The following is a 22642-nucleotide window of genomic DNA, read 5'->3' as shown; positions in this document are numbered from 1 at the left end:
AATTAAAGCTTTGTCTCCGTGGGGCAGTAAAAAGATCAGAGTTCCTTTCTCATTCCTGAATTTGCGAGTTTGGGGTATCTGGCTTCTGGACGGTTTGTGAACTGGCTCCTGTTGCTGCTGAGCAGTGACGGACAGGAGCCAACAGGGGCAGGTCCCCCTCCAGAGTGACGCTCCTACTGATACTGTGGCACCAGCTCGAGCTCTCTTGCTGCCCCTGACTTGATCTCTGTCTGCAGTGTCGTAAAGGTTCTTGCCTTGAGGAGAGCCCAGGCACAGAGTATCCTCGAAGTCCTAAGGATCGTTCAGTATTGCTCAGAGTCCCTCGGACAGCCTCACTGCTTCCATCCACCATACATACTTTTCCTGTTGGAGCTTCTCACCTGCCAGAAAGAGTTTACCAAGTAAGTACAAATCACACATCTGCAAGGAAAACAGGCCCGGGTAATTGTAAAGAAACCCTAATCGTCTTTAATTAGTAACTATTATTTCCATGTAGGATTTGAATTTGTTTTTGGTCAGTTTTCTCATCCTAAGGAGAAATGGGTTCTTTCTAGTAAATAAGTACCTGAAATTTTGTTTATTCCTCCTGATGAGTTTATCAGCTTTATTTTACCAGTCAGTGAGGATTGTGTTCCCTGTGTACCCACACCCATCAGGTGGCTCCTGGAAGCTGTGAACTAAATTTAATTTTCATTTACAGTGAGGACATTAATCTGAGTACCTCACAAGGTGGTTCTAATAGCCACTCAACAACTGTTTCCTGAGCGTTGACTATGTCAGGCACTGTGCTAGGTGATGGATGTGCAGCAGTGGATGAGGCAGACAAGAGTCTTGTTCTAATGGGGCTTGTATTCTTTTTTTTTTTTTTTTTTAAGATTTTATTTATTTGAGAGAGAGAGTGCATGCACACAAGCAGGGGGTGGGGCAGAGGGAGAGGGAGAAGCTGACTCCCCACCAAGTGGGGAGCTCAACAAGGCGCTCAATCCCAGGACTCCAGGATCATGACCTGAGCCAAAGGCAGACGCTTAACCCCCTGAGCCACCCAGGTGTCACTACTGGAGCTTGTATTCTCTTGAGGAGAGACAGATGATAAAAGAAATCCATCCATTCCTCCATCTATGTAATGTGTCCATCCCAGGTGTGTGGTGAGCTCCAACAGAGTGATGTAGTTTGCGTGTTCAGGGAGCGGGGCTGAGAAGTCAGCCTGTAAACCAAGAGATGAATGACCAGTGAGCTCAGAGGGAAGAGCACTGCATGAAGAAGGAACAGCGCAGAGGCCCTAGGGTGAGGGCTTGGCCCCAGGAACAGCATGAAAACTGGCATGCCTGAGTGAGAGGGGATGGCAGGAGACCAGCTCAGGAAATGAGTCGGGGCTCAGATGATGCCGATCTTTGTAGGACGGGGTTTAAGGTGTGTGGATTTCATACTGAGTTGTAGGTGGGAGACCCCTGGGGAATCCCAAGCCCAGGAGGAACACACTGTTACATTTATGAAAGTCACTTCTGGCTACTCTGTGGGAAAGCGTGGACGGAAGCAAAGTAGTCGGGAGACGATGTAGTCGGCCAGGCGGGCGGTGGCAGGCTCTGTACCCTGGAATGGTCCTGGAGATGGAGAGAAAGGAGGGCACTCAGGATCTGCTTTGGAGGTAGAGTCACCCGGACGCACCAATGGATTGGATGGAAGGAACCGTGAGGAAGGGGCTGTTGGATGTTGGCTATAGCAGTTGGTGGATCGTGACGGATTTTTACTGAGGGGAAGAGAACGGAAGAAACAGATTGGGGCGAAAATCAAACATTGCTCTGGCATGTTAAGTTGGACCTGAGGTTCTGGAAAGAAGCCAGGGCTAGGGATAGAGTTTGGATGTGGTCAGCACGCGGATGATCTTTACAGCCATGAGACTGGATGATCAAGAAAGAGCGTAGAGATGGACAAGAACGGGGTCAAGACTGAGCCTGAGGGGCACCCCTTATTCAGAGCTCAGGCAGAGGAAGAGGGGTCAACTAAGGAGATCACGAAGGAGTAGCCATCAGGAGTGAAATCCAGGGGATGACGGGGTCCTAGAAGCCAAGAGAAGAATGTGTCCATTGTGTCAAATGCTGATGTGGGAGGTGGCGCCACACTGGATTTGTCTGCAGTCCTGTTGGGGCCAGGGGGCTGAAGGCCCAGCTGGACTGGGTGGAGAGGAAAATGGGGTGGGGGGGGCAAAGGGAGGGAGAGACCACAGACAATCATTTCAAGATCCTTGGCTTTAGGGGCGCCTGGGTGGGGCTCGGTCATTAAGTGTCTGCCTTCGGCTCAGGTCATGGTCCCAGGGTCCTGGGATCGAGCCCCACATCGGGCTCCCTGCTCTGCGGGAAGCCTGCTTCTCCCTCTCCCACTCCCCCTGCTTGTGTTCCCTCTCTCGCTGTGTCTCTCTCTGTCAGATAAATAAATAAAATCTTTAAAAAAAAAAAAAGATCCTTGGCTTTAGAGTGGCGCAGAGGAAAAGGCAGAATTGCAGGGTACATGGGCTCAGCTGAGGGTTTTTAAGATAAGGTGTTAGTGCATTTCATATGCTGGTGGGAAAGCATCAGTCCTGACACACACTTGATGCAGGAAGAGAGGGCCCATCGCACGGCAGGTGCAGATGCACAGGTTTGGTTTGCACAGAGCCGGGGGGCCATCTGTGGCGGCAGGAGCAGCATGGTGCGGATGGAGGGGCAGACCGGTTGGTTGGTTTGGTGGTGCAGAGATGGGGGAGCCTGTGTGATCTTTCTGTTTTTTAAAATTAAAATCGCGTAGTCCTAGCTAAAAGTGAAGGGCTAGGAGAAGTCGTGGCAGTTTCAGGAGAGGCATGAAGGGTTGAAACAGTAATGCGAGGTGAGAAAGCCAGTCTGACTTGACTGGCGGAGTGCTCCGAGTGCTTCTTTGAGAATTGTGGCCGTGAGTTGAAAGTGGCACCCGTCAGCCTGGTGCCTGCTGTTCCCTCTAGCAGCGCTGTGCTGTTTTGATGCCGGTATAAGCTCCCACAGGCCAGTCTGTGGAGGGAGAAAGCAGCAGGGAGCTGGCGGTTGCTTGGGTGAGGTGACGGTGAGAGAGGGGCCATGGGATCTCAGCCGGGCCGGCAGTGCCCTGAGGCAGCGCCACAGGTCGGGGTTCCTTGGGGTGGAAGTCACTGTTGTGGGGCCGCGGGCAGAGCAGGACGCTCTGAATCCAGTCAGGATTTCAGAAGTCCTGCCGTCACTGTGGTGACGAGGTCAGGGAAGTGCCCGTCAGACTGCAGGTGACCATGGCAGAGGCGCCGGGGCGTCGTTCCCATGGATCTTGAAGTCTCCCAGGGGACAAGGGTCGAGGTGGAAGAGGCAGCGAGCTTGGTGCTGAGGTCATTGGTGAGGGGAGGAGAGGGTGGGCAGGGCCGAGGGGCCTGGCTGCGGCGAAGGTCCGGGGGGCGGGTTAGATTAACCGAGAAGAAGTCCTTGCCTTCCCTCGCTCCTGGCCCGGCAGGTGGACTCCTTGCTGCCGCGCTGCCACTCCCTGAAGTTACGTGCTCACGCTGACTCCAGCCTCCGCGCCACTCGGCTCAGCTGCTGGGCTCTGTTTTGCGGAAGGAATCACGACCATGAAGTCAGTGCTGTGTCGGCAATTAAGTGATCAGCACTTTTCTCTGTGTCTAGTTATTTCGCGCACTTGGAGGGCTGTGGTGCACATCTGCACAAAGAGATTCGAGACACTTACTACCAGTTCGTTCTGTTTTTGGTCAAAGCAGTTAAAGGATTTAGCAGCATCAATGACAGGTACTGTATCACTTTATCATCTCTAGAGAACACATTATTTCTATTTTTGCTGACTTTAGAAGAAATACATGTTCAGTGTTGAAAATGTGGAAAAACACAGACTGAAAAAGAAAATGATAATCCCTCACGTTACCATCTAGCGCTAATTGCTCGCATGAACTTACTTAGATACTTTGTCCCAGCCTTTTTTCTTTGTGCTGTGTCATTTTTCAAGGGGATGGTTCTTGGTTTATGTAAGAACATGTAACCTGTCCTTTTCAGTTTCTCGTGTATTATGTGCAGTTTTAAGACTTGGGTGTGAAGCCATTCCCCAGTATCATCCCTCATAGGTGGTTTAGACAGAAACCTTAAATCGGACAATCTTCCTCTCCATCCGCGCTGAAGGAATGACCTGCGCTAATTGGGACCAGCTACTTACCGGGTCATGATTTTTACGCTCTGTCCTTAACCACAAAATGCCCCTAGGCAGGCATGGTGGAAACCTCACGTCGTGCTTCCAGGACTCTTGCCCAGCTGTCCTTGGAGAGGGGCTTGTGTGGAGTGTCAGGAGTCTGCTCTCAACCTGCAGACACACCAGGTTCTGACTTGCGTCTTGTGCCATCCCCGCTGGGGATGGCAGCCTCGATAATTTGCACCTTCATGGGCTCCTTAGGTCCTTGCTGCCTGCCTTGTCCTGTGTGCAGACAGCCCTGCTCCATCTTCTGGATATGGGCTGGGAACCCGCCGATCTCACCTTCTTTGTGGACATTCAGTTACCACATCTCCTCATGAAGATGTCACAAGAAAATATAAGTGTGCACGACAGTGTGATCAGGTAAGAACCCAGTCCTGCACCCCGCAGTGCCCGGAGCAGAGGAGTTCAAGGCCCGGTTGCTGGCATCAGACTGCCCGTAGTGCACCCTGGCTCTGCCACGGCCCCGTCGGGTGACCTTGGGACACTCATTTGTGCCCACCGTGCCTCCGTTTCCTCCTCCTTACGCCTGGAGGGTAGTAATGGTACCTACCTCAGAGGATCATTGTGAAGGTAAATGAATTGTGTTTCTCAGGGTTGACGACAGTGTCTGGTTCATGGAAGTGTGGGGAAGGTGGTGGTGACGGGACTGTGAGGGCAGGGCCCCTCCGCATTTGTGGAGACCCTGGTCCAGCTGAATTGGAGAGCCCTTTATTCTTCAGTTACGTGTGTATGGGGTTTTAGCCAGGGTAACCTCTGCACGTTATAAGGACTTAAGACACGAGGAAAAATAGTAGGCGAATTTTCTTTCCTTTCCGAGGTAATGAGTGTCTCTCCACCCTGCTCGAGTCCACTTAACCTCTCAGCTACTCGTGTGCATAGAGAAGAAAGAACAAAACGAGAGACGGAAGGCATATGGGACAGGACTGGGGGAATGGGTGGGTCAGTGTTGGCACCGGCTTCACTTTCTCAGACGTTCTGGGCGTTCTGGAAGAGGGGTTAGAGCTACACCTGTCTCCTTGTGTCCCAGGCCCTGGCACACAGCCGGGGTGGGCGTGTGAGCCCATGCCTGCGCCAAGTAGTCCTGGAGGGCCCCCCCAACCACTTGTGGTTCCCCAGCGCCCAGCCCAAGCTGAGTGCAGGGAGGCCTGGCAGCAGTCTGTTGGGACACAGGAATCAACAAGTGTGTGTTGGTTGCTTGGTAAATAGTTTGCATTTGTGGTTGAGCAAATCCTTTTATATTTAAAATCCTGGTTGTTAAAACAAACTGTAAGCTGAAATTATGGAAATTCATGACTCTGCCTATAAAAGGAGCCCATGAGATTATCTGTGTGAAACTATTTGCACTGAGGAGACTGAGGACCAGGGCTGAGTGCGGTATCAGGGCCTTAGAGCCACTGGTGGGAGAGCCAGTCCCCGGGGCCTCCGGCCTCCCTTGCATGCTGATACCGCCAGAGTCACAGAGGAGGTTCACCACACATGGTTGTCAGGGAATTACACCCAGCAGGTACAACCGTTCAGGCTCTAATTCCTCAGCTGTTGTAGTCTGCTCTGGAAAGGGCATCTTCCTCTCACGGGTATGTTCTGTCAACAATCTCCGCAAATCCTGGGGCTTTGAAAACCAAATGCACATCTTCCCCTCAGAAGTTTGAAAATGCTGCATCTGTTAGGCCGGTAGGACACAAAGTCTGTTACCCAGCTCTTCCTAGAGTATCGGGAGAGGTATCTTTTTCTCTCCGTGTGTCCTTCTTTCAGCCAGTGGAGTGAAGAAGACGAGCTTGCTGATGCCAAGCAGAATTCAGAATGGATGGATGAGTGTCAGGATGGCATGTTTGAGGCCTGGTATGAGAAAATAGCCCAGGAAGATCCAGAGAAGCAGAGGAAAGTAAGACCTCTCAGCTGGAGTGATCTGAAGTGATTGCCTGGGAGTTTGGAGAGGAGAGTCTGCCTGGGGGAATGCCAGTGGGTTCCCAGGGGTTAGTCCACCTCCTGGGAAGGCAGCTGTCACCGACTCTGCGCTCTAGACTCTGGGGCGGGGGTGGGCGGGGTGGCGGGACTGGGGAGGGGGGCGCCTGAACCCTGGCCTGGCCAACTCTGCTCTCTAGCCTCTGGGGTGGGGGAGAGGGCATGGGAGTTATGGGGTGTGGGAGCGGGCCCTGAACCCTGGCCTGGCCAGACCCTAGCGAGGCAGCTGTCGCCGACTCTGCTCTGTAGCCTGGACTGGCCACACTCAGAGCCCGAGGCTCCCTCCTATAGAACTGGACTCTCAGAGTGTGGCCTCGTGAGGCTGAAGTACAACATGAGGTGCCAGGTTATTAATTTGCAGTGAGAGAGAGAACTGCCAAAGGCCCTGGGCTCCGGTGTCCTTGAGCAGCATGCTCTTCCTGTAGGCGAATAACACGGAGCCACGTGTCCGTCACAGGCTGCCTGCTGAGCACAGGAGCAGCCATGTGCACACACGGCCCGAGTTACGTGGGTCAGACGCACGGAGGCCCCAGGCTCAGATAGCCTGCCGAGTCCTTCTCCACATGAGGTGTTGACCCACCACCACCATATTGTGCCAGGCATCTCCTGCCTGATTTCATTCATTTTGTTAGTATTGCATGCCTACTGTGTGCCAGTTACTTTGCTCATGGAGCACCTCTGTGGTGCTTGGATGGAGCACACCAGTGTGGCCTTTGTATGTTTGTATCTTGCTGGGGGGTGATGTGGCAGATCTGCTTTAATCTACTGTGCTACGGCGACTTAGTGATTTATTTCCCATCTTTCTGGGCTGTAAAGAGAAACTGTACCAAGGCCTGCGGCTACTTTCAATAAAGCTTGCTCGGGGAGCGGCGCCCTTGCTGTCCCCCTAGGTTTTCCTTTTAAGTACCAGCAAAAACAGTGCTTCCTCGGCAGTGTCCCTGTGTCTCTGAACACTTCCCTGTCCGACCACATGTCCAAGCTAGAAATCTGGATGTTGCCCTTGACCTCTCCTTTCTGTGACCCCGTGTCTGCTCCGTCCCCGAGGCACCACACCTCTGCCTCCTTAGCACCACTCAGGCCTGCCCACCTTTCACAGCTGTCTCGCCCACAGTGCCGTGCAGCCCTTAGCCCGTCATGGGGCTACCTTGACAGCCACTCTCGTGGCCGGTCTCCCCGGCTGTGGTCTTGCCTCCTAGAACGCTCAGAGTGATCACATTACTCCACCTTTCTCCCGCTCTGTATCACGTTCTACACCCAGGCACTGGATTACCACCAGTCCTAGGAGCCACCGTCCTGCCCTCTCGTTGCTTCCAGTAGAACTTGCTACTGATTTTGTTCAGTGTGCCCGCCACCCTTACCCCCACCTGGCTGATACCTGTCTGCCCTCAGGTCTCAACATGGAGTTACCTCCATGACCTTCCTGACAGCCGCTGATAGCCTGGCTGGGTTTTCTCGGGCCCTGACTTTGTCCCTCAGACCTGCTGTCACACTGTGCGGTCACTCAAGGTGTTCCCAAGTAGACGCCAGGCTCCTGCACCCTCTCAGCCTGGCACCTGGTGCCGTGCGGATGAGGTGTTGAAGGGTGACTCGACTGCTGAGTCGTGGCCACGTCGTGAGTCTGTTGGCTCACTGTGTGTATCTCACCCTACAGATGCACATGTTTATTGCTCGCTACTGTGACCTGTTAAATGTGGACATCTCTTGTGATGGGTGTGACGAGATTGCGCCCTGGCACCGCTACCGATGTCTGCAGTGCAGCGACATGGATCTCTGCAAGACTTGCTTCCTAGGTGCGTGCCGCCCCCAAAGGGGTCCTTCTTCTGTTTCCTGCGAGCTTGTCGTTTAAGTCCTGTTGTGCTACATAGAAACACTGCCCAGTGGTAGTCCCTGACCCGTTGGCAGATGGTGAATGACAGGCTCCAGAGCCATTCTCTGACATGCTTCTGTCTTCCATCCTGCCAGGTGTAGGTACTCGATAAACACACAGGACCGCTGAATGTACCTTCAGCTGAGTTTCCAGAAGATTGTGCTCCCTGAATCGTGCAAAGTTTACAAGGAGTCAGATACACACACACAAAAGCAGACATCCCAAAGTCTTGACTATTCTTGATGTGTAGGTGCTGAGGTAGGGCTGACCAACAGTTGTGAGCAGCTGAGTGCTCTGTGTGCATGTGCCAGTCACGGCAGCACCCCAGCACAAGGGTGTGCGTGCTGAGTTACAGAGGAGGGTTACAGAGTATTGTAGCAAAGTCCGGAAGCGCAGCAATTGCTGTTGCAGGGAAAGCTTGCGAGGTGGTGGGAGGTGCCACGGGAATTGGTCTCTGAAGAAAGTCACAGCTGGATGATGTGAAGGCAGCGCATCACCGTCCGACACAGAGCCAGTCAGGGACAGAGGCGTGAGCATCTGCGGTGTGTCTAGGTCAGCGCACTCAGGTGTCTTTCTGGCTGAGTGACAGGCTCAGACAGGGAGGGCCCAGACCTGAACCCTGGGGCAGTCAGCCAAGACATTGAGTGAATCTGTGGACAATGGGGTTTTGACATCACTGGAGCTCTGCTGGAGGAAGGTGGCTCTGGCCTTACAGGGGTTTCCTTCAGGGAGTCGGTCACAGCAGTGACCAGGCTCTCGGCAGCAGGAGCAGAAGTGGGCCAGGTGCGAGGAGTGGTCAGCAGGGTCGGGTCTGTGGTGGGGTGCAGAGCCCCACCGAGCTGGGACCACACAGGACACAAACACTCTCTCACTCACTCATTCTGTTTTCCTCTGTGATTCTGGAATGAAAAAGCGGGAGCAAAAACCTGGTCACTCCTCACTGCTTGTTAACAGGGATACACAGCAGATGCTTAATGTTTGTCAGAGGAGGGGTCACATGGGAGACAGCTCACAGATGGGCATGTGGACTTTGTTTCTGCCAGATGGTGGTCATGATGGGGATTGGTAGTACATTCCATCAGACTCTGTGTGGCGCTGGGAAAGGGGGGTCGGTGCGTGGTATCATGGCTAAGACGTTCTGTGCCGAGAGTACTGTTGATGTGCTCAGAGCCCCTGGGCAGAACACCCTGGTCTCCAGAAGATGCCTGTGGCCCCTGACGTCCTGAGCAGTAACTTGGCAGAGCCCTGCTTCTGGATTGGTTTGTGTTTGGAAGCTAGCACTTCTGAGAGCCCTTTGCCCAATCCACCTCATGCTAGTGTTCTTTCCCCAGGTGGGGTGAAGCCCGAGGGCCATGGAGATGACCACGAGATGGTCAGCATGGAGTTCACCTGTGACCACTGCCAGGGTTTGATCATCGGCCGGAGGATGAATTGCAATGTGTGTGATGACTTTGATCTCTGCTATGGGTGCTATGCAGCAAAGAAATACTCCTATGGGTATGTTCTGATCACTTCTGGCCACAGAACGCTTTCTTTGTGTATTCCTCTGCTGTGTGTGGTGTGTGTGGTGTGTGTGTGTGTGTGTGTGTGTGTGTGTGTGTGTGTGTGTGTGTGTGTGTGTGTGTGTGTGTGTGTGTGTGTGTAAAGCCTTTTTTACTATAACGGATTTTAAACACACCACAGGTAAAGAAACTAGTGCACAGAATCCCCATCTAGCCTTTACCTAGATTCAGAAGCTCGGAGGAGTTTGCTCTCTGGGCTTAGCTTATTCTTTTCTTTTTTTCTTTGTTAGTGTTTTAAATCAAATCATAGACCTTAGATCATTTGCCTCATACATACTTCATATTCACCTCTAAAAATTATGAGCATTGGGGCGCCTGGATGACTCAGTCGTTAAGCGTCTGCCTTCAGCTCAGGTCATGGTCCTAGGGTCCTGGGGACCTGGGGACCGAGCTCCTGCTCGGCGGGGAGCCTGCTTCTCCCTCTCCCACTCCCCCTGCTTGCGTTCCCTCTCTCGCTGGGTCTCTGTCAAATAAATAAATAAAATCTTAAAATAATAGTAATAATAAAGCTTTTCACGTGGGAGAGTGTCGAATTAAAAAAAAAAGGGGGGGGGTGCCTGGGTGGCTCAGTCGGTTAAGCACCTACCTTTGGGTCAGGTCATGATCCCAGGGTCCTGGGATCGAGTCCCACATCAGGCTCCTTGCTCAGTGGGGAGCCTGCTTCTTCCTCTGCCTGCCGCTCCCCCTGCTTGTATTCTCTCTCTCTCTCTGACTAATAAATAAAATCTTTAAAAAAAAAAAATTATGAGCATTTTCTGACATTACCAAAATGATATTATCACACTTGGAAAATTTCACAATAGGAACTCTTCTTCCTCCTTCCACAGGCAGTGTTTTGCCTGGGCAGGGTTGGGGGGTGTGAAATCCTGAAATGGTACGCACAGTGTTTGTGGGGAGAGGGCTCATTCCTGTCTTTAAATTTTCAGTTACCACAGCCTTAGAGGTCACCGCGCCCAGTGGAGGCCACGCACACGCCCCCTGAGGTCCTGTTCTTTTTGAGCCCTCAAAAAGTCAGCCATAATCATGTCTTGCCTTTGCAGCCACTTGCCCACCCACAGTGTCACAGCCCATCCGATGGTGACCATCCGGATCAGCGACCGGCAGAGGCTCATCCAGCCTTACATCCACAACTACGCCTGGCTGCTCTTTGCGGCCTTGGCTCTCTATAGCGCCCACCTGGCCAGCGCGGAGGAAGTGGAAGGGGAGAAGCTGGGTCCCCAGGACCGGGGCAGTGCCAGCGCCCTTCGGAGCCAGTGCATGCAGCTTGTCGGGGACTGTCTGATGAAGGCTCACCAGGGAAAAGGTACTTGTCCCTGCGCACGGAACCAAGCCGACTCTCAGCTGCTTGTGCAGGAAAGGCCTTTGCAGGAGTGAAATACCGTGCTTGGTGAGAGGCAGCGTGACCCACTTTCCACGACAGGCGCTCACCCTGCTTTGGAGCTAATTCCAGATTCCCACGTGCATCTGAGAAAAATTGTGTCATCAAAATGCATTCAGTTGCTCTAAAATATTCCCATGAAGATGTAAAAAAAAGTAATAATTAAAACTCTTAATGTCTGTGGATCAAGTACTTAGTATTTGAGCCTACCAGTCTTAGCTTGCCAAAGGAATACTGTTTTTAATCTGGAGTGCAGATCTATTCCATGTAACTGCATTCTAGATGAGAGCTGTTTGTAATTAAAGTCGTTTGACTAACAAAATACCTCAATGACTTTGACTTGACTGAGGGGCACTGAGGGGAATGTAACGTGCATGTTACACGTTGGAGGTGTTTGAATCCCGCTCAGATTATGGGACTCTCTGTTCTAGGATATGGTGGGGACATCAGGCCTGTGTTGGGCAGCGTGTGGGCAGTACCAATGCTCCCGGGCTTGCCAGTGGGAACGTAGACATCTAGTTGCATGGGGCTATAGTAGAATTGTCATGTTTATGATTTTCTAAGTAGACAGTCCTCTCGTGTCTCTGTCTTCTGTGCTAATCAAGTACAGGCATTCCTCACTACTCAAACTTTTGGTGCCTGACGTCAGGAGCCAAGTAGATGTGGATAGCCCAGGAGGTTCATACTGAGTGAGCTTTGGTTTGGTTTGTGGAGAACCCAGCCATCTCCTTCCATATAGTGATTTATGGCATTTGCAGGAAATGACTTCATTCTAAAATTTTTAACCATTCTCTTATTTGCTCCCCATGTAGGTCTGAAAGCTCTAGCTCTTCTTGGTATACTGCCAGAGGGTGAATCTGGTCCAGACAGTCGGGCCCCATCGGTCTCCGTGCCCGCCCACACACCAGAGGAGGAGAGAGCAGCCGTCCGGGGTGCTGAGGACACGTCCCACACAGGCCCTTCTGTGCACTGCAGGGTATGTCACAGTGCATTAGTAGGCAGGCTCTCAGGTCGAAACGGGGAGCCATTTGCAGGTGGGGGCAGAGCAGAGCAGTTAAGGCCACACACTCTTGACCTAGATTCTGGGTTCTAGCCCTGTTCTTTCAGGCCCCGGGCACACTGCCACAATCTGTTCACTTCACTTTCCCATCTGTGAAATGGGGCGAGAATACTAATACCCGTTCATAGGCTGTTCTGAGGGTGTACACACGTTACATAGCAGCTAATGTATATAAAGTGCTTAAGACAGCGCCTGTAGTATGTTCCGTGTCAGCGTGCACCGTTCCTGTCACCTGCCTTCTGGTGGGGCTGCAAGGAAGGAAGATGGTGTACCTAAGGAGATTCGTTCCTGGCCCATGCTGAACACTGTATATGCTGTGTATGCGAAGCTTTTGTTTTTTAGAGAGAGAGCGTGTGCCGTGGGGGCGGGGATCAGAGGGAGGGCGAGACAGAATCTCCGGGACCCTGACTCCACGCCCAGCGCAGAGCCCGACGTGAGGCTCGATCTCACGAGCCTGAGATCATGACCTGAGCCAAAACCTAGAGCCAGACACTTAAGGGACTGAGCCACCCAGGTGCCCCGAAGCTATTCTTATACTCGGTGCTTTCTGTTTACCAAACAGACACGGTAGTTTGCGTGCTCCTGTGTAAGTAGAAGGGAAGCCTTCTGGATCCAGATGTAGCCTGTCACCGCAATCTTAAAGTTGGTTTTGTGGGCGAGCACAGCGTAGCTTCTGCAGTGCTGCCTCCGAAGCTTGAGGTCTTGGGTGCTGTGAGCGCCCTGGACTTGGTCTGAGGAGTGGCGGGGTGTTTCTGTCCTCCGTGTCTGTCACATTCACTAGTTCAGGGATCCCCCGTTTGGTGGTTGTACTCACCAAGATCTCGTCGCCCTTTAGAGCAAGGCAAAAGCAAAGATGGCCGGTGAAAACTTGAGAATTCTGTCAGCTTTACTCAGCCGGAGAGGCAGCACCAGACAGACCACATCAGCTTCAGACTGGTCTCTGGGGTGCCAACATTTCTGACCACAAAACCCCTCGTCCAGGCGGCACTTTAGCCACCCACAGATGGTGCTGGGCAGAGAGGACATTGTCAGCAGGGGCAATCTTCACCCCTGAGCCCGGAACGGTTGTGTCTTCCCCTGAGCTCCTAGCGTCTCTGCACCCGTAAGCACTCTGCTACCTGTGTGCCCACTTACCATCAACTCATATCAGAGTGACCTGGATGAATTTGTGTTCTTCCATGGATTAAAATCGATTACTTTTCGGGGCTCCTGGCTGGCTCAGTCTGTAGAGCGTGTGACTCTTGATCTCGGGGTTGTGAGTTTGAACTCACAAGCTCTATGTTGGCATAGAGCTTACTTAAAAGTGAAATCTGTAAAATCTGCTACTTTTCAGTGTGTATTTTGAGGCTGAAATTGTCCAGTGTTTGGCCAGTGGAAGCTCCTCCCACCTAGCTTCGGTGTCCTTCTGATACTCCTTTTTCTTTGAGCACTTCCTTAATTTTTGTTGCAGAAAGAGGTTTTAGGCTCACCTTAGAGGCTTTCCATGGCCCAAGGAAAAAGGCCTGAGGAAGTGCAGGCCAAGGGCTGTCATCCTGCCAATCTGGGCAGCTCACTGCCCAACTCTTGAGCCCAGGAGAGCCTCCCCACTCCAGTGAAAGCCCCCTTAACAAGGCTCCTTGCCAAAATAAAATTCTCAAAGGTGTAAGCCAGCTCAGTGTGCTAGAAAGAATTCCACACCGTTTTTTCTTCTTCCCAAGAGAAGAACGTTCTGTACAGGGCTTCTAAAGGCTAAATAGAACATATTAGAGGTTTGTAGTGGGGCCATGGCTTATGAGACTGCGGGCTCTGACGTAGGGGCATTTGGGAGATGTTTGGGAGATGGGATGCAGTGAGTCCTGTCTTAATTAGAGCGTAGATTTGTCACAGAAATGAGGCACATTTTCTTGGGGAATTCAAAAGTGTTTTAGTCTGTAAAGACTGACTAATGATTTTAAAAATTATATCACAGCATTAATGAGCCAACTCTTATTAGAAGAAACTTTAATTCCTTTACATTTTGTTTTCAGGGCAAGAGAGATGGTACTAAGGAAGTCGGAGCTTTAGATAGCAAGCAGAGAAGTAAGGCAGATGAAGAAGGTGCGTCAGCTCTGAAGGGTCCTTCATGCCAGACTCAAATTTCAGACTCACCTGCAGATGGTAGCACACCTGTCGGGCATCCAGGTAGAAACTATTTGATCATTACCTTCATCTCTTTCATCTTAAAACACACACAGACCAATCCCTGAGCTATAACTTGAAATTGGCTAGCAACCGAGGGCTCATGGTTTCTCAGTTTTGTATCAGATGGTAGTGATCATACTTTGAAAGTCACCTTTCCTTTACTTTGCCTGCTTTCCTACCTTGTTATTCCCTAATTTACTGAGTGCCTTCTGTGTGCCAAGCACTGTGCTAGACTGTGGGGGTGCAACAGGGACCAAGTCAGACAGACAGACACATAGCTCCTGCCCTCACGGAGCTTGCGTTCTGGGAGGGTGTAGACCAAGGTACAGGTAACTAGTCTGAGGGGGAATGCGGCTCTGTCCACAAGGGAGGGGTGGGCGGGTGCTGGTGGCGACGGGTGTCTCTAACCGGAACAGACTGTATCCACAGAAAGCCTTGTAAAGTTTGGGCTGCGAGGGACCTTAGCTGTGCTAGGATCTGCTCTGGGGAAGGGCTTTCCAGGCAGAAAGAACAGCATGAGCAAAGACCCCAGAATGGGAAACCCACAGGTGAACACAGGGGAGAGTCCCATTGGCAGGCACGCAGGGACAGAGCCCTGGGGGGTGCTGTGTCGCTCTGCGGTGGAGGCCCTGAGCTGCCTGTCTGGGGATAGCAGCGGCACGTTCAGAGCTGTGTTTCAAGGAGATAGACGAGCTTGAAGATGGAGGTGCTATGGGCTGAAGAGCCTCCTCGTTGGGGCAGCCCAGGGAGGCAGCGTCTGTCCCAGCTGCCTGCTCTGTGATGGAGGCAGCACTGAGCACCTGGCATCCTGCCCCGTGTGTGCAGCCAGCTCTCCAAAGAGGCTGACGGCCATCTGTGCAGTGTATGTAATTCTACCTTCCGGACAATAGTCTGGTCCCCCTAGTCAGTCCCGGTCCACTCTGGTCTGCATCAGCACCGGCGTCCTGGTCCACATGTAGTTCGTTCCTTCCTTGAGTGCTCACTGGGCTCCTGCTATGCTCTAGTTCTAGGCGCTTGTGATAACCAAACACCTAGAAGGGGATAGAAATAATAAATATCAACGATTGGCTATGTTAAAGGGTGAAGGTGGACTGAGCACCAAAGAGCAGGGTCAGGGGATGGGTGAGTGCAGAGGGGGTGCTCTGCATTTACGTCGGGTGGTCAGGGTAGGCCTCCTTGAGCAGGATGGGTTTAGCAATGTCCCAGGTGTGTTCTCTGGCAGCATGGGGACCGCGCGACAGTTTACTTGCCTGTTTGTACGTGCATAGAAGCTGGCGAAATCTGAAAGTGTGATGTTTTACATCACTTAGATGCTGAAAATATAGTCGTGTTGTCTCAGAAGCCCATTGAGGAAAAACGGGTTACTCCCAGCCCTGAGCAGGTGTTTGCTGAGTGTTCCCAGAAGAGGATTTTGGGATTACTAGCAGCCATGTTACCTCCCTTAAAGTTGGTAAGCGTTTTCTTTTTTGGAAGAGGGGTGGTGGTATATGTGGGAAAATGTGTTTCTTTGGAAATCCCTCTACTGAAACCACCTGTCCATAGCCACGTGTGTGTCCCTGAGAGAAGCACAGTCAGTTAGAAGTAGGTCAGAGGATGAAGCCTGAGGACGTCTGACTGGGTGTAGCTGTTGATGAAGGACTGCACGGGCCCTTCGGCGCTGGCCAGCTGTGACTAAGACGTGAACAGACGCAGCCCTGAGTTGGTGTGGCTCCGTGGACCCCGTGTTGAACGGGCGTTTCTCCCTCTCTCGGCAGGACCCCGCGGTGCCCGCGATGCACCTGGAGCACGTCCTCCCGCTCATGTTTCAGGTTGTCATCTCCAACGCAGGCCACCTGAACGAGACCTACCACCTCACGCTGGGTCTTCTCGGCCAGTTAATCACCCGCCTTTCACCAGCAGAGGTGGATGCTGCGGTGGTGAAGGTCCTCTCCGCCAAGCACACCTTGTTTGCATCAGGGGACAGTTCCATTGTGCCCGATGGCTGGAAGACCACACACCTGCTCTTCAGCCTAGGAGCTGTGTGTCTGGACAGGTAGCCCCCGACACTCTGTCCCACCTTGGCGTTCATTTCCTTAAGTCCCTGGTCTGGCTGGTCGTTGATTTCAGTGTGCTTGTTGTCTAGGCATCTCTTGTGAGAATAGAATTCATTTTACTAGAAAAGGTGTCAACTTACATTAAAATTGTACTTAAAACACACATTTGGGGCGCATGGGTGGCTCAGTCGTTAAGCGTCTGCCTTTGGCTCAGGGTCCTGGGATCGAACCCCACTTCGGGCTGCCTGCTCCATGGGAAGCCTGCTTCTTTCTCCCTCTCCCACTCCCCCTGCTTGTGTTCCCGCTCTTGCTGTGTCTCTCTGTCAAGTAAATAAATTAAAAAAAAAAAAGTTAAAAAACAAGAAAAAACAACCCACATTAAAACATTAAAACAGCTGTGCAGTCTGGGCGCTATCTGCTGATTGAACTTTCTGATGATATATAGTCTGGTGTTTTGTTTTGTTTTGTTTTTTTTCCTGGCAGCAATAAGCGTAGGCTTTGGGGTTGAAGAAAATAGGTCTATTTTTGTTATAAAGTAACATAATCAGGATACCAAATTTGGAAAACAAAAATGGAGAAAAAAATCACCCTAGCTGCACCATCTTTTTTTTTTTTTTTAAGATTTTATTTATTTATTTGAGAGAGAACGAGAGTGTGTAAATGGGGGATGGGAGAGGGACAAGCAGACTCCACGCTGAGCGTGCAGCCCGACGTGGGGCTCAATCCCACAACCCCAGGATCGTGACCTGAGGCAAAGTCAGGAGTCGGATGCTCAACTGACTGAGCCACCCAGGCGCCCTGGCCCCACCCCAGCCGCACCATCTTAATGCACCTGGTGCTGTTTTAATATATTTCCTTCCAAGTTTTTTTCTGTGTGTAAACGCCAGTATGCACAAGTGCACGTGTGTGTGTGACTCTTTATAGAGATTTTTTTAAAAACCTAACTGTATACTGAGTGTAGAGGTAACAGAGGCTTCATTCTGATAGTTTTTAATCTAGTGGGTGAGTGGCCCTTGGGCGCTGCTGCGTGTGCCTTGGAGTGTAGTGAGCAAGTTCTGCTGAGTTGAGTGTGGAGCCTGTGCCCTGCCGCCTAATGGAGCTCTTGCCTTCCAGCCGGGTGGGCTTGGACTGGGCGTGCTCCATGGCGGAGATCCTGCGGTCACTCAGCGGTGCCCCACTGTGGCGTGATGTCATCGCCACCTTCACAGACCACTGTGTCAAGCAGCTGCCTTTCCAGCTGAAGCACACCAACATCTTCACCCTGCTCGTGCTGGTCGGCTTCCCACAGGTACCTCATTGTGAAGGTCAGACCACACCTTCCTGTCCTCATCACACACGGCAGGAGCTCTGTAGCCTATAGCTTTAGGAGGTTTTTTTCCCTTCATTAGCATAATTTGCATTTACAGTATTGGTATATTTTCAAGATTATGGGATGGTTTGTTCCACTGCATTTTTAACAGTTTAGCTGTTTGATTCATTTTTATTAGCTAGTTGTTTGACTAATAAGTCACTAAGTTATTAAATCACACAGAACTTCAGAGTACAGTTGTTTGTCAGCTGGCATTCATCCTGATCTCATTTCTAGTCTTCATGTCTCACAACTGGTTGGGACAAAGAGCGCTCTGAAACATGGCTTCATCCAGCAAGCATGTAAGCACCTCTGCACCGGGCCCTTGACTCAGGAGTGCCCGTCCTTGTGCACCTGTTGAAGTCCGGGGCACGAGCAGAGAGGACTGGACTTGTGTCTGCTGAAGGGTCCGTTCCTGTGTGTGCTCCTGAGTTGCCTTCTTGGTCTCTGTCACGTTCTAGGTCCTCTGTGTGGGGACCCGCTGTGTGTATATGGATAACGCCAACGAGCCACATAACGTAATCATCCTGAAGCACTTTACGGAGAAGAACAGGGCTGTGATCGTCGATGTCAAAACCCGGAAAAGGAAAACAGGTCCCAAGCCTAATTATTTTTTCTAAGAATGGAAGGAAGCTGTCAAATCTCTGCATACCCTGAAATAAATGAAAATACCCTGGTTCTTGCCCCTGCATGTGATATTTTAAAAAGCAAATTATAACTCCCTGAGCTTCTTTTTCCTCATCTCTGAAGTGATGTGGTTGAATAAGGGTAAATTGGAAGGCCTTCACTGTGCTGTCATTTTGTATATATGGCTCCAGGGTTCTGGGGGGACACATTTAGGGTCTGAATATTTAATGTTGTCATTGGCTGGTTGTTTTCTAATGGGTAATTTAAATATATAGTGGAGTCAGCTGCAGGAGTGTAAAATGTCTTTGAGTGATTGTGGTGACAATTTTGCTTGATCAGTAGAACAGTGAAAGTATATCATAAGTGACCTTTGACTTAGTTTGCCAACCCCAAAACAGCCTGGAGTATGTAACAATATGTGTCCAGTTCTGCTTCTGAAATAATATGCTTTCTTATTCAGCTTCATTGTTGGGCACTGTCTGTGCTACTTTTGTGTGTGGTGTGAGGTAACAGTCAAGGTTCTTGTTCTTTTTCCTTTTTTTTCTTTTTTGCATATTAACATCCAGTTGTTTCAGGACCATTTGTTGAACAGACTAGTTCTCCATTGAATTATCCTGGTACCTTTGTTGGAGATTAGTTGACCCACATGTGTGTGTGTGTCTATTTATGAGTTCTGTTATAGTCCATTAATCTGTATATTTGTCCTTACTCGAATACCATATTCTCTTCACCATTATAGATTTATGCTAAGTCTCCAAATCAGGTTCTCCAACTTTGTTATTCTTTTGGCAGCATTGTTTTGGCTGGTCTAGTTCCTTTGCCTTTCTGTATAAATTTTAGAATCAACTGGTCAGTTTCTATAGAAGAACCACTGAATCTGTATATCTATTTGGGGAGAAGTGACATCTTAACATGACCCATGAGCACTGTATATGTCTCCCTTTATTTAGGGAATATATTGAGAGCTCTAATTTCTCTTCATCTGGCATGGAGTAGTAGCTGCTTTCTCTCCTTCCTGAATTTGGTACTTTGTGTCTTCTTGTTTGTTTCCTAGAGTGTCTCACCAGAGATTGATCAATGTATTTTTTTAAAAAGATTTTTTTTATTTATTTGAGATAGAGTGACAGAGAGAGAGAGCACGAGTGAGGGGCAGAGGGAGTTGGAGAAGCAGGTTTCCCGCTGAGCAGGGAGCCCGATCTGGGGCTCGGTCCCAGGGCCCCAGGATCATGACCTGAGCCAAAGGCAGACACTTAACCAGCTAAGCCACCCAGGCGCCCCTGATCAATGTATTTGATCTTTTCAAAGGACAACTTTTGTTTCCGGTGATTTTTTTTCTCTATTATTTCTCTGTTCTCTGCCTCACTGATTTCTGTCTTTGTCATTATTAATTTTCTATTTCTTCTTGCTTTGGATTTCATTTGCCGTTTTTTCTTTAATTTCTTAGGGTGGAAGTCTAAATCACTGATTTGAAATTTTTCTTCTTTGTTGATAGAAGCATTGCAATGCTATGAATTTCCCTCTAGGGATGGCATCAGCTGCATCCATAGTTTTTAAAAAGATTTTATTTGTTATTTTAAAGAGAGAGAGAGATCATGGGGGGGGGTGATGGGCAGAGGGAAAAGGAGAGAGAAAGTCTCAAGCAGCTCCACACTGAGTGCGGGCCAGATGCGGGGCTTGATCTCACAATCCCAAGACCATGACCTGAGCCAAAATTAAGAGTCGGATGCTCAGCCATCTGTGCCACCCAGGCACCCCTGCATCCATAATTTTTGATAGCATTTATCTTATCATTTTCACTCAGGTCAGAATATTTTCTGTTTATCTTGACATTTTTTCTTTGCTTTGTGGATTATTTATTGTTATTTATTGTTTATTTTTTTATTGTTTTTAGAGTTTATTGTTTAATTTACAAATACTTGGAGGCTATTCCAGACATCTTTCTATTATTGATTTCAAGTTTAATTCCCTTGGGGTCAGAGAACATACTTTGGATTGTTTTAGTCCTATTAAGATTATTGAAACTTGTCTGTGGTTCAGAATTTGATCTGTTTGAGTAAGGTTCCATGTGCACTTAAAGAGATTCATATACTAGGTTGTTAGCTGTAGGTGTCATTTAAGTCAAGTCAGTTGGTAGTGTTGTTTTAAGTCTTCCGTGCTCTTACTGATTTCCTGTCTGTCCTGATGATTACTGAGAGAGGAGTGTTGAGGTCTCTAACCGTAATTGTCTGTTTCTCAGTTCAGTACAAAATGTCCGTTGTTATCTCTGATAATATTCCTTGTTCCAAAATTGACTTTAGTATTTATGTAGCCTCTCTAGCTTTTGTTTTATTACTAACATTTGCATGGTGTGTACACTCACTTTTCTTTTTAAAGATTTTATTTATTTGTGTGTCAGTGAGTGCACAAGCAGGGGGAACAGCAGAGGGAGAAGCAGACTCCCCGCTGAGCAGGGAGCCCGGTGCAGGGTTTGATCCCAGGACCCTGGGATTGTGACCTGAGCCGAAGGCAGACGCTTAACTGACTGAGCCACCCAGGCGCCCCTGGAATTCTCTTTTATAATCCAGACTGACAGTCTCTGCCTTTTCATTGAGATGTTTAGACTATTTACACTAAATGCAGTTACCAAGATGATTGAGTTTAAATGTACTATCTTCTTGATTGTTTTTTATTTGCCTCCCTTGTTTGTTTTTCCTTTTCTTCTACTTCCCCTGTTTTGTTTTGTTTTTAATGACTCCATTTATTTCCACTATTGGTTTTTAACTGTGTCTCTTAATTTTTTCAGTGGTTGCTCAAGGATTTACTATAGTTTACCTTCAGATAATTTTTTAGTGGTTGCTCTAGGGTTTATAATATTTACCTTTAACTCATTGTAGTCTACCTTCAAATAATATTCTACCACTTAACATACAGTGAGGAAACATAGATTTTATATTTCTGTCCCCCCATCCTTGTGCTGTTATCATCACACATTTTACTTCTACATGTTATACACCTCGGAATAATACATATATTTATTTTTGCTTTAAAAAGTCAGATCTTTGGGGGCACTTGGGTGGCGCAGTTGGTTAAGCATCTGACTCTTAGTTTTGGCTTAGGTCATGATCTCAGGATCATGGGATCGAGCCCTGCATTGGGCTCTGCGCTCAGCACAGAGTCTACTTAAGACTCTTCCCCCTCTTGTTCGTGCGCACACATGCTCTCTCTCCAATAAATAAATCTTTTAAAAAAAATTCTTGTTTAATTAAAAAAAATAAAAAGATATTTTAAGAAAGGTTTTAAAATGAGAAAACAATATCTTTTTATTTACTCACGTTTACCATTTCTGGTACTCTTCATTTCTTTGTGTAAGTTAAAGTATCGATCTGGTATCATTTTTGTTTGGCCTGAAAAACTTCCCTTAACATTTCTTGTATTGCAGGCCTGCTGCCACAGAGTTTTTGTTTTGGTGTGTCCTACCAAACCAAAAAAATATTTATTTTGACTTTATCTTTGAAAGATGAGTTTGCTGCATACAAAAATCTAGGCCAAGAGCTTTTTCTTGGAATACGTTAAAAGTTTTTGATCCATTTTCTTCTGGCTTACAGAGTTTCGACTGCAAAGTTTGCTGTCATTCTCTGTTACTCTTCAAATGTGTCTTTTTTTTCCTCTGGCTGCTTTTAAGATTTTTTTCTTAGTCTCTGGTTTTTAGCATTTTGAATAGGATGTGCCTTGACATGATTTTCTTTGTTTCTTCTTCTTGGGGGTTTATTGAGCTCCTGGATCTGTGGATTTACAGTTTCTATCAAATTCAGAAAAGTTTCAACTATTATGTTTTCAAATAGTTGTCCCCCCCACCTCCACCCCCACCCCCTCCGCCAGGATACTTCCACTAGTATCCGCTAGGATGCTGGGTGGGGGGAAGACAAAATATTCCCAGGTCTGTGTGAGCTCCAAGAATCGTTTGCCTTACTACTTTTTGGTAGTTCTTTCCTAGAACTAGGTGGTTTCCCACCACACATTTGTGCTGCTCACACTCAGCCAAAGACGTGAGGAAGCTCCTGTGGCTGTCTAGAGAGGTCCCCCATACCCTGTCTGTCTTTGCCTCTCCCTTCTTTGTGATATTCTGCCCCATAAATTCTAGCTGCCTTGACTTCCCTGAACTCACCTCTTTCTCATCAGTTCATTGAGACTTCAGGACTCTGCTTAGATTTCTAGTCCCTGCTCTGCGGCCTAGAAATCGTCTCCAGAAAGCCAGGCTGTTGGAGGGCTTGTCTGGTTTAGGTCCCTTTTATCGGGATCATAGTCCTATACTGCTTGTTGCCTCCTGTTTGCAAACAATTGTTTCATGTACTTTTTCAATGTTCTGGTTGTTTAAGATAGGAGAGTCAATCCCGTCCATCTTAGTTTTATTTGGGAATGGAAGTTCTACCTGCATGTTT

The 22642-nt window shown here is 49.1% G+C and overlaps 1 protein-coding gene across 3 annotated transcripts in view; it reads left to right on the top strand.

The window, feature by feature from the left end:
* Positions 1 to 22642, top strand: part of ZZEF1 (zinc finger ZZ-type and EF-hand domain containing 1) — a 100740-nt gene that overhangs the window by 58948 nt on the left and 19150 nt on the right. For all 3 annotated transcript variants that reach the window (XR_003525159.2, XM_027624833.2, XM_027624832.2), the window contains exons 30-42: positions 237 to 401; positions 3654 to 3773; positions 4426 to 4587; positions 5980 to 6109; positions 7841 to 7979; positions 9388 to 9553; positions 10659 to 10921; positions 11809 to 11972; positions 14063 to 14216; positions 15527 to 15666; positions 15971 to 16248; positions 17363 to 17537; positions 18059 to 18191. Coding sequence is in view for 2 of the 3 variants with exons in the window: in XM_027624833.2 (XP_027480634.2) it covers positions 237 to 401; positions 3654 to 3773; positions 4426 to 4587; positions 5980 to 6109; positions 7841 to 7979; positions 9388 to 9553; positions 10659 to 10921; positions 11809 to 11972; positions 14063 to 14216; positions 15527 to 15666; positions 15971 to 16248; positions 17363 to 17537; positions 18059 to 18191 (2189 nt within the window). In the remaining variant the exon portion in view is untranslated. The remainder of the gene's footprint in view (positions 1 to 236; positions 402 to 3653; positions 3774 to 4425; positions 4588 to 5979; positions 6110 to 7840; positions 7980 to 9387; positions 9554 to 10658; positions 10922 to 11808; positions 11973 to 14062; positions 14217 to 15526; positions 15667 to 15970; positions 16249 to 17362; positions 17538 to 18058; positions 18192 to 22642) is intronic.

This window comes from Zalophus californianus, chromosome 16 (genome assembly GCF_009762305.2).
Source record: "Zalophus californianus isolate mZalCal1 chromosome 16, mZalCal1.pri.v2, whole genome shotgun sequence".
NCBI lineage: Eukaryota > Metazoa > Chordata > Mammalia > Carnivora > Otariidae > Zalophus > Zalophus californianus.
This window is presented reverse-complemented; position numbering and strand designations above follow the sequence as displayed.